Source organism: Diachasma alloeum, unplaced genomic scaffold (genome assembly GCF_001412515.2).
Source record: "Diachasma alloeum isolate Michigan unplaced genomic scaffold, Dall2.0 Dall_scaffold_00176, whole genome shotgun sequence".
Classification (NCBI taxonomy): domain Eukaryota; kingdom Metazoa; phylum Arthropoda; class Insecta; order Hymenoptera; family Braconidae; genus Diachasma; species Diachasma alloeum.
In genome coordinates, this window is record NW_021680342.1 from 155224 (window position 1) to 165030 (window position 9807).

At 43.6% G+C, this 9807-nt stretch overlaps 1 protein-coding gene across 1 annotated transcript in view; it reads right to left on the minus strand.

Moving 5' to 3' along the window:
• Window positions 1-211: 211 nt before the first annotated feature.
• LOC107045379 (zinc finger homeobox protein 4) overlaps window positions 212-9807 on the minus strand; it is a 116726-nt gene continuing 107130 nt past the window's right edge. Inside the window, exons 5-7 of the mRNA XM_015267683.1 lie at window positions 5075-7935; window positions 2125-4842; window positions 212-1980 (exon numbers count right to left, since the gene is read on the minus strand). Of these exons, the coding sequence (XP_015123169.1) occupies window positions 1531-1980; window positions 2125-4842; window positions 5075-7935 (6029 nt within the window). The 3' untranslated portion in view covers window positions 212-1530. The remainder of the gene's footprint in view (window positions 1981-2124; window positions 4843-5074; window positions 7936-9807) is intronic.

The window sequence follows — 9807 nt, forward strand, 5'->3', positions numbered from 1 at the left end:
GAGAGAGAGAGAGAGAGAGAGAGAGAGAGAGAGAGAGAGAGAGAGAGAGAAAGAGAGAGGATGTGAAAAAAGTGGGAGGGAAGGAAAAATCTTTCGCTACTTAGAAATTAAAAAGGCAATCTAGTCCGTTCTCCGTTTTTTCATTTTCTCGGCTATACTACTTTTTTTGTTTATAATCGAAAGCAAACGTTTTCGTTTGTATCTCTCATTCGAGTTTAATTAGTTTAATTAAAATCGAGATAATTACATCCTAATATAGTCTTTACTGTACAACTTACGTGATGTGAAATAATAATAATAATAATAATAATAATAATAATAATAATAATAATAATGAACAAACACGTCTATTTTTCTCGTATCTCCGGCAGCAATGACAAAGATCTTTACTCACTTAAAGATCTAATTTTATTTATAAAAGAAGAATTCTCATTCTTTCATTCTCATTCATGGTTTTTCAAGTAGTTTTATTTACTTTGTGTTTTATGCATAGTGAATGCATTGTCGCAGATCACTATTGTCGGTTTTACTACATTTTCTTTTGTAATTCATTCTGTTATTTTCATTCAAAAACACGCGGTCGTTTTTCAATCGCGTTTCTTTTTCTTTGTTTTTTTTTTTCCTAAAGTGGTGTCTCTCCCTTATTTCTACAAATAGTCATCTGATAGGAACTTTCAGTATTGCCTAACTCTGGATATATTATTCATCGCTATAATAAAATTATTCAATTTTATCTAATATAAACACGACAAGGTATCTTTTCAAACGGACCCCCTAGATTATCACACGGGCCCCCAAAAAAAGATGATTATGCGACGTAATTGGTAAATATATAAGGTAAAGGTAAAATTATGATATACAATATTGAAAAAAAACGTGATCAACGAATAATTACGTGCACGAGACGAACAACTAAATACAAATGGAAAACAAATATATTTTCCCTGAAAGCTAACGCGTGCACACCACTCACTTGATACAGACTCTCACACTCTCTCAAAATAAAAAGTGTCACATATTGATTTATCAATTAATATATAGAACATTCCATGTCAACTCAGGCACCTTTGATTTTTTTTGTCTTATAAATGTTAATTGGCATATTTGAATCAAGCATCACTTGTTTCCTTGAAATTTACACTGTTGAACGACAATTGAAATTCCATGGACAGTTGCGTAGTAATTTTCAGGAGAAAAATTATGAAAATTCAAGAAAATATTTATTAGAATTCTCCTAATGTCTATTGATTTTCTCGGAATTATTGAATGTGGATGTTTTTTTGTCATAAAATTAAAGAATGACATTCATCTATAGCCGTAATGACTGATTTGACATGGCACGTCCGATATTCAATATAATCACACCGAGACCACGTGATAAATTCCTCATGTATATTATTTTAATAAATACAATAATAAAATTCGTTACGAACGTTAAAGGAGTGGCGTTGCGCGCGCAAGCGTTGTACAGGCAGTAAATATATTTTTTCTCATAATTTCTTTATCTCATTGTTTTTTTTTTTTTTTTTTTTACGAGTCTAAGAGGTCAGCCAGACACTCACCGGGGGTGGTGGTAGCCGTACTGGCCGTTGTTCCGTGCTGCTGTTGCGACTGAAACATGGCTGTTGGATGAAGGAACAATGATCCATACATCATATTTTCGTCATTCTGTGATTGGGTATTTGATTGACCAGTTGTTGGATTTGTCATACTGCTTCCCGTTCCAGCCGGTAATATCGGTGCACCTGGGGTTGGCGGTACCAGGCTACCCTCCTCAACAGCAACGCGCACAGACTCAATGTGTCTACGTGAAAAAACATGCTCCTGGAGTGGTGATTTGGGTGTATAACGTACTGAGCACAAGCGGCATTCATCAGGACCCGTTGGTCCACGATGGGGTTGTACAGCAGAGCCCTCCGCCGGGAGACCAGCTGCCAATCTCGCCTTCTTTTCCTTAGCCCTGGCATTCTGGAACCATACCTGCAACCGTCGTTTTTCTCCAATTAGTGCTCCACTCTTTTCCTTTACTTTATACCAACACACACACAACACACACGTTTTAGTTTTAATTGTCTTTAAAAGTTAGTTTTGTTTCAATGTGGCTGGTGTAGCACCGTTGCTCACCTGGACGACGCGCTTTGGTAGTCCAATCTCCCGGCCCAACATCTCGCACTCTGCCATCGTTGGTGTCTTGTAATCAGAGAACAGTGACTTCATCACTTTCACCTGAGTCGCTGACATCTGTGTTCTGTACCTCTTGCCTCCTGATGCATTGCCACTCGTTGAATTGCCACTTGCTGCATTACCACCCGACACCGATGTCATACCACCAGGTGTTGTTACTGTACCACCGTGTCTCGAGCTCTGGGTACTCGAGGCAGGACTCGCTGGACCACTCTCGTCATCGAGGAATTCAGTTGTTTCGCTCATGCTATCGTCATCACAGATACTTCGCTCGGAGAGATCTGTCAATGGTCCACAGTCACTGCCGCCACGAAAGTGCTGGGCTAGGCTGTGCTGTTGCTCCTCCAGGAGATTAGTCAAACTTCCCAGGTTGAGTTTAACTGGTCGACTGAGATCCACTGGCTTGCTGAGGTCCAAAGGGGATTCTCCCGTTGCACTGGCACCCTGGCTCGCCGAATTCTCCTGTTTACCATTACTCGTGTGAGCCTGGAGTTCACTGATGTAACGCTTCATCGATTCTTCATAGTATTTTTTCAAGGATGCCTCAACGTCCGAGTTGAATGGGGGAAAAAGGGGGGGCATCATGTTCGGGGTGCTTGGGTTCGATGGCGCTGACTCCATGGACAATTCCTCGTCAGGAATGTTGTCGATATTAACTTCCCCACGTGCCACCTGGTCCGCGTGTTTGCTACTCAAGTGAGATTCAAGGGCTGATTTGACCTTGAATAATGCCGGACAAAAAGGACAACGTTTGTTAATTACTTGGCTGTGAGCACGAAACTGTCCTTTACGCTCGCGTGCTCTCGTATTTTGAAACCAAACCTGAACTACTCGCTTCTTCAGTCCCACCTCTCTCGCTATTGTCTCCAGCATCTTTCTAGAGGGATTTGATTCCACCTGGTATTTCTGGTAGAGATAGTCCAATTGTTCAGGTAAAATAGTCGTTCTCAATCGCTTGTCCTTGGGCTGCTCGCTGTGCTCAGAATTATTACGATTTTCACTACCAGTATTTTCTTCAAAATCCTCAAACTTACGTTTTCGATCCTGCATCATGGCAATCAAAGGATGTGGGGGATCGCCAGTGATGCCGGTACTTGCGTTGAGCGCTTGTTGCTGGAGAATTCCAAAGGGTGAGTCTGGAGGATAGGCTGGTGGAAAGAGCGATGGATTCATGATATGTACCAGCTGATGTTCACGCCACAGTTCAAATCTACCGAACATTAAGTTGCACTTGTCACACTGAAAACTTGCCTCTTTCGATTCGGACTGAGCTGGTTGAGTGGATTGAGGAGTCGTTGGTAATTGACTAGGGAGGGATTGCTGTATATGCGGTGGTGTTGAAGTGCTCAGGGGTCGTTGGAGCTGGTCAGTCAGGGCTGGAGTACTGGGATTATTTGGCACTGCGTTTGTCGTTGCTGTTGTTGTTGTTGTTGTTGTTGAACTGCTGTTACTGTCTTCAGAGCTCAAAACTGCAGCTACTTGGGCTGCTGCTGCCTGAGCCTGGGCACTTCTTTTCGCATCCTCCTCCTTGAAGCAGTGGGTCTTCTGATGACGAATAAGTTCATAGTAACGCTGAAACACGAGCAAACACTTTTTGCATTGATAATTCAGTCCTGGAGTGCGTTGAAATCGACCTGAACCGTCGTCACTCTCCCGTCCACCTGGTGTTACTGGCTCGGCTGCTGGCTGATTCTCGTATACTTTTCGTGCCTTTTGCCGTGCATTCTGAAACCACACTACTATCACTCGCGGTGACAAACCGAGAAGTTTACTCAGATACTCCAGGTCATCGTCTTTTGGGTATGCATTGTTCTCGAAAAATTCTTGGAGCACTTTTATTTGATAATCGGTGAATCTCGTTCGGTTGGCACGTTTTCCAGAGCTACCGCCCGAGGAATTACTCCCATTGCTGTTTCCACCGAAGGAAAAATCCGTGGGACCACGGCCTGGACTCAAGGATCGTTGAGGTGTCAGGGCCATGGCAGCTATTGAACTGGCAACGACATTGCCAGCTCCGGGATTTGGACTGGCAAAATTTTGTGGTGTTAGTTTTGGTGGGAGCATTGGCGTCCCTGGATTGTTTGTGGTGCAGCCATGAGACATATCATGGTGGAGTCCGGAAAAAACCGAACTCATGCTCAATGCCGGTGAGTGAGGACGAGATTGTTGGCCCCCAGAACTTCCCGGTGAGTGATGGGGCTCCTGATCCATCTGATGTTGAGGGAGCATTTGTTGGGATGACATTGAGTCCATTGGCTCCTGCTTAATCTCAGCTATTGGAGTAGTTGCCAAGGTGCTTGGTGGCGGTGATGATTGCTTGTTTGGGCTCTTGTCGTCGGAGGAACTTCCCCCTGAAGTGGAGGAGTTCAAGGGCGTCACTTTGGCCTCACCAGTTTTCTCGTACTCCTCCAAGTTGAGAGTTGTGCTTGGGGGATTGTTGAAATTATAAGGACTGTCTTTGTTACGCTGACGCTCTTTGAATAGTGTGTTTCTGAACCAGTGCTTGATGACTTTTGGGGGAAGACCGCTTTGTTTCGCCATATCGACGATTTGCTCCTCGCCTGGAGAATTGTTGATGTCAAAATGCGCACGGAGGATTTTCAGCTGATCATCGGTTATTCTGGTACGGGCACGCTTCTGGGATGCTGCTGCGTTTGCCTGAACAAATATGCAACAAAATATTCTTCAGGATATGTTTCTAGATTAAACTGATTTTACACTTGGAGAATTCAATTTTGACAAGTCTTTCAACTGTTTTGGCTGATATGTACAAAACATGAGACATTTATTTGTTGCGATTTTTTTTCAACTTATTGATTGCGCAAGGCCCCCCGCGCAAAAATATTTGAAAAATATTTCAAGGATAAAAAATAAATGAATAAAAACTCACCGCCGCTGCCTGTTGCTGTTGAAGTGCGAGATGCTGCTTGGCAAGAAGATCCGCTTGTGCCTGTATCGGTGGATATGCAGGATTCTGATTATTACTGCCATCATAAGGTGGGGGTGGTAACATCATCGGTACTAATGGTGGTTGAAGATTCATAGCTGCAAGAGCTGGCACATTGAGACCCAACGGTAGTCCCATCATCCCCATCATCAATCCCGGATACTGTTGCAAGTGTTGTTGCAACTGACTAGCAGCTACAGCATTTAATGCCGCCTGCATTTCCGACATTTGTTGAGCCAATGTCATTTGTTGAGCATGCTGTTGTTGTTGTTGTTGTTGTTGTTGCTGCTGCTGCTGCTGCTGCTGCTGTTGTGACTGAGACTGCATAGAGTGCTGTGGATTATTGGCCGGAACAGCAGTGGGTGTAACTGATTCTATACTCGATACTGGTGTATTACTGAGTGCTGGCGTTGTAGCCGGAGTTGTCGATGTGGCCTCCGGTGTACGACTGACTCGCTCTTTACTCTCCGTTAACTCTTCTTTATCCTTATCTCGTTTCTCCTTATCTGAGCTCAAGTCCTGGGGCTGATTGGCGGCGGTGGCCGGTGTTGAACTGCGCGGCGCCGTTGTTGTCGATGACGAAGTTGCCGCTGTTACCACAACACTCTTCTTCTCATATTCACATTTAAACTGTTGAGCGTATTTTTCAAGAAATTCACGCGGCACCAAATCACGATGTACCTCCTCGCAGTGTGCCTTCAGTACCCACACACTGCTGAATTCTTTATTGCAATGTTGACACGTACTTCTCGTCAATTCGGGGATTGTCGCCTCCTCCTCACCTGGCTCCTCAGTCTCCTGATCCTCTTTCTCCATTGCCTGTTGAGCAGCCAATGCCTGTTTGGCTTGCTGCTCCTGCTTTTGCTGTTCCTGCTGTGCCTGAAGGGCAGCCCTATCCTCCTCCTCTTTCCTCTGACGCCTCTGGTGATTTTCATTGAATTGCATTACGAGATCAAAGCCAAAACTTTCGAGTAAGTGTTTGTACATTTGTGAGGTCTTGTGTCTGGGTTGAGATAAGATATCTTGGGCGACTTGATTAGATGCCTGCGTGTGCTGGGCGTACTGCTGTTGAGGGCCCGGTGTTGTGGAAATGGGTGGAGGTGTTTTGTCAGGTGTCGAAGCAGCCATCTGCTGTGATGCAGCTAGAGTTTGAAATAATGCCAAGGGGTTACTGAAGATGCAGTACAGCTGCTGATGAGTGGTCAGTTGCTCCTGATTTACAAATAGAGCACTACAGCGGGGACAAGAGAGCATATTGCTGTTACTGTTGGCGGCATTTGTGCTGCCTGGTGGACTATTTGGGCTGGATGGGGGTGGCTGTTCGATGAGGGGCCGCGCTAGATCGAGTTGACCGCTGGCAGCGAGATCTGGTAATTTACTGGCTCGTGTTTGATGGAGAACACTTCTCATGTGAATGTCTAGGGTGCTACCTTGAGAGTAGGCAACTTTGCAGATATTACATTTGTATGGTTTTTTGTCGTGATCCTGTTGGGAATCAGGTGATTCGGTGGGACTCGCTGGTGGTATAACAGATATGAGGGTATTGTTGTTTCCCTGCTCCTGCATTGCTCTCTTGTGCTTGTGTAAATGACTGACACTATTGTAATGAACCAGTAATATATTCTTTTGCGTAAAACTCTCTTTGCATACGTCACATTTGTACGGCCTATTGGGATCAAGATATTTCTCCATTGGATAGGTCATTTTTTCACCCTTACGATGTAACAATGTCTTGTTGTGTCCAGTGAGGTAGCTCTGCCGCGTAAAGGCAACTTTGCAACGATGGCACTTGAATCTACGTTGAGGATCTTGATACGAGTCTTCAGCTATTGCCTGACTATTGAGATAATCCTCTAGTAATCTCTGCTCTTTGTGAAGTGGCGGTGAGTCACTGGCGTCGCTCTCCTCCTCGTCACCCCTCGACTCCTCTTCGACATTTTGCTCGCCAATGACACCACTCTGACGTCTAATTGCCTCGTCAGTGAGCGCCTGAAGAAGGGGATGAGCGTGGAGTAGGCTCTGCTTGTACTGCGCCAGTTCATCCTCCTGGAGATCGGCGTGGGCCGTTTCCAAGTGTCGTTGAAGTGCCTGAACAGAGCGAAACGACCTGGCGCAGAGTGCACATTTGGTGGCGTCACGAATGGCGTGATATTGTGAATGTTGTTGAAGTTTTTCAAGTGTTTTGAAGGCCAAACTACACTGGCCACATCGGTATTTATAGACGTGTTTCTCACTGACAGCCAAGGTGGGCGTTGTCGCTGGATGTGACTCCCTGTGATGCTGTTGGAGCTCCTCCAGAGATCTGCAGATTCTACCGCAAATTGTACACCTTGCAATCTCCTCAACCTCATCACTTGTTCTCTCATTATCATCTTCTAAATGTTGTTTTGTTGTACTTGGTGATGTTGGTGTTGCTGCCGGTGTAGATGTATTTCGTGGACTATTATTCAACCAGTGACTCTGATCAACAAGAAGCAAAAGCCTCTGGAGACCATCGGCATTCACCGAGTGAATTTGCATTACGTGTTTTTCAAGTGCAGCACGCTCTTTGAACCCATCCTGACACAATGGACACAACAACTCTTGTACAGGCTCTTCTTTAACAACTTCCATCTTCTCTTCGTTCTCTTGTGTATGAGCCACTTGAAGGTGCTGCTTCAATTCCTCCTTCGATGTTGGCTGATACGTACAGAATGGACATACAATTTCCTCTGTCTCGTTTTCCGGCTCGGGTTCTTGCTCTTGCTCGTTGTCTGGCTCTTGCTTCACCTCACTACCACAATCGCTGCTGTCCTCACGCCGCTCTGTAAAAAAAAAGGAACAATAAAAATATTTATCGTGTCACGATTGAGACAATAGATACTACAATTCAATGACAATAAAAAATAAAAATAAAAAAGTAATCATGACACAACACGTGCATCAATTTGTGTGGTTTGTGTTTTGAATAAAAAATCCGTTAGGAATTTATCATCCGTCAATATGGCATTGTTTTCAATAAATTTTTGTATTAATTCATTCCATCGTTGTGTCTTACGACACGCGACTCGTTATTTATAGGCATTCTGGCTGAAAGTTTGAGGAACTTTGGTGTAAAAACCAGTTTTTAATGTTTCTGGGTGTTAATTTCCACGCGACGAATCGGGACACACAACGAGATGGAATAAACGGCAGTTTTCAATAAACCGCTAGGCGTGACGGAGATGAGTATACAAGGCGTCACGTTGACTGAGAAAAAAAATCTATGAATATCCAAAGATTGTTATTCCTGATTAAAGCCCAGGCAATATGAATCGTGAAGCTCAATCCATTCATACGACTCGACGAGGAATTTAATTACCCATCGGTATTGAATTCCGGAAACGTCATGGAGAAAGCCAATATAGTATGCGATTGTTGATGTGAGACAAACTATTTTTTTTCTCTTCATTACTTAGTGTTACACACTCTCTCCTCGTGTATTTTGGACAACCGGAAACAAAGTGGCCCACCGACGGATACGTGACGCCTTCTCGTCCGGTTGGTTATTATTTTTTATTTTTTACATTTTCCCCAGTAACCGCATTTCGATAAAATTATTAGTCGCAACCAATCGATCCCACACACTTGACGAGAACCAACTGGTCAGGTATTGCCAAAGTTGCGGGGTGAAAGTTTTTTTTTTTTTTACCATTCGTTCCCATTCCGAAAAAGCAGGGTTAAACAGTAATATTTAAAGGTAGAGTATAGAGGGGGAGGAAAGGAAAAGGTAGGTCGGAGGCCGCCACAGATGCCCACAAGCACTACCGCCGGTCGTCATCGAAATTCGAATTATAGATTCGTAATATCAAATTAACCGATGGTTGTTTCCGTGATGTGGGGTGAGGAGAAAAAGAGAGAGATGGAACAAGTGTATGCATGCATTTGTTGAGAGTACAGGGGAGGAAGGAGTAGCATATAACAACAACATAAAGACCAACAGATCGACTATAGGCCAGACATTGTCCAAAACCGCATTGGAACGTCAGTTGCGAAGGAGGCGAAATGGTTGGCGCGTGTTGCTCTCAATTCTATGGCCTTGTTTCTTTCTCCTTGTATTATGAATCGGGGGTAAAAAGTACATGCCGCTGTGGCACAATGGGATATCAACTTATATTCCAAAATAATAAAGAAAACATATACACAAGAATGAGAACATTGTATATGCGTGGCAGAGGTGGGCACACGCCATTGCCATATGCTACGGAGGAGAGGAATGAAATAACCGTAATTGCAGTAGGAGGTTAATTGCTGTATGAGTGTAATCGATGAGTGGATTCATAGTGCAGTGGATTCATTACAATAGAAAAAGTGAAAAAATAAAAAATAAAAAATAATGAAGAAGCCAAGAGATAGGTGTCTCTGGTAAATTTTTCACGTTCTCGGCATTTATTATTGGCCATATAACGCGCATTACAAACGACAGTTGGGCACTTCAATTTATGACTTGCACGTCTTGGAGATAATTTTGATTAACAAAACCACGAGTTACGTCACAACAGCAGCAGCAGCAGCAGCAGCAGCAAAAAAAAATATGAGTATACATCGACACACGCAATTACAAACAAATCTGAATAACAGAGTAACATCAAACATCAATTGTATCGTGTAAATGGTCGTGGGTGAATGACAAATTTGTTTTTTTTTTTTTTTTTTTT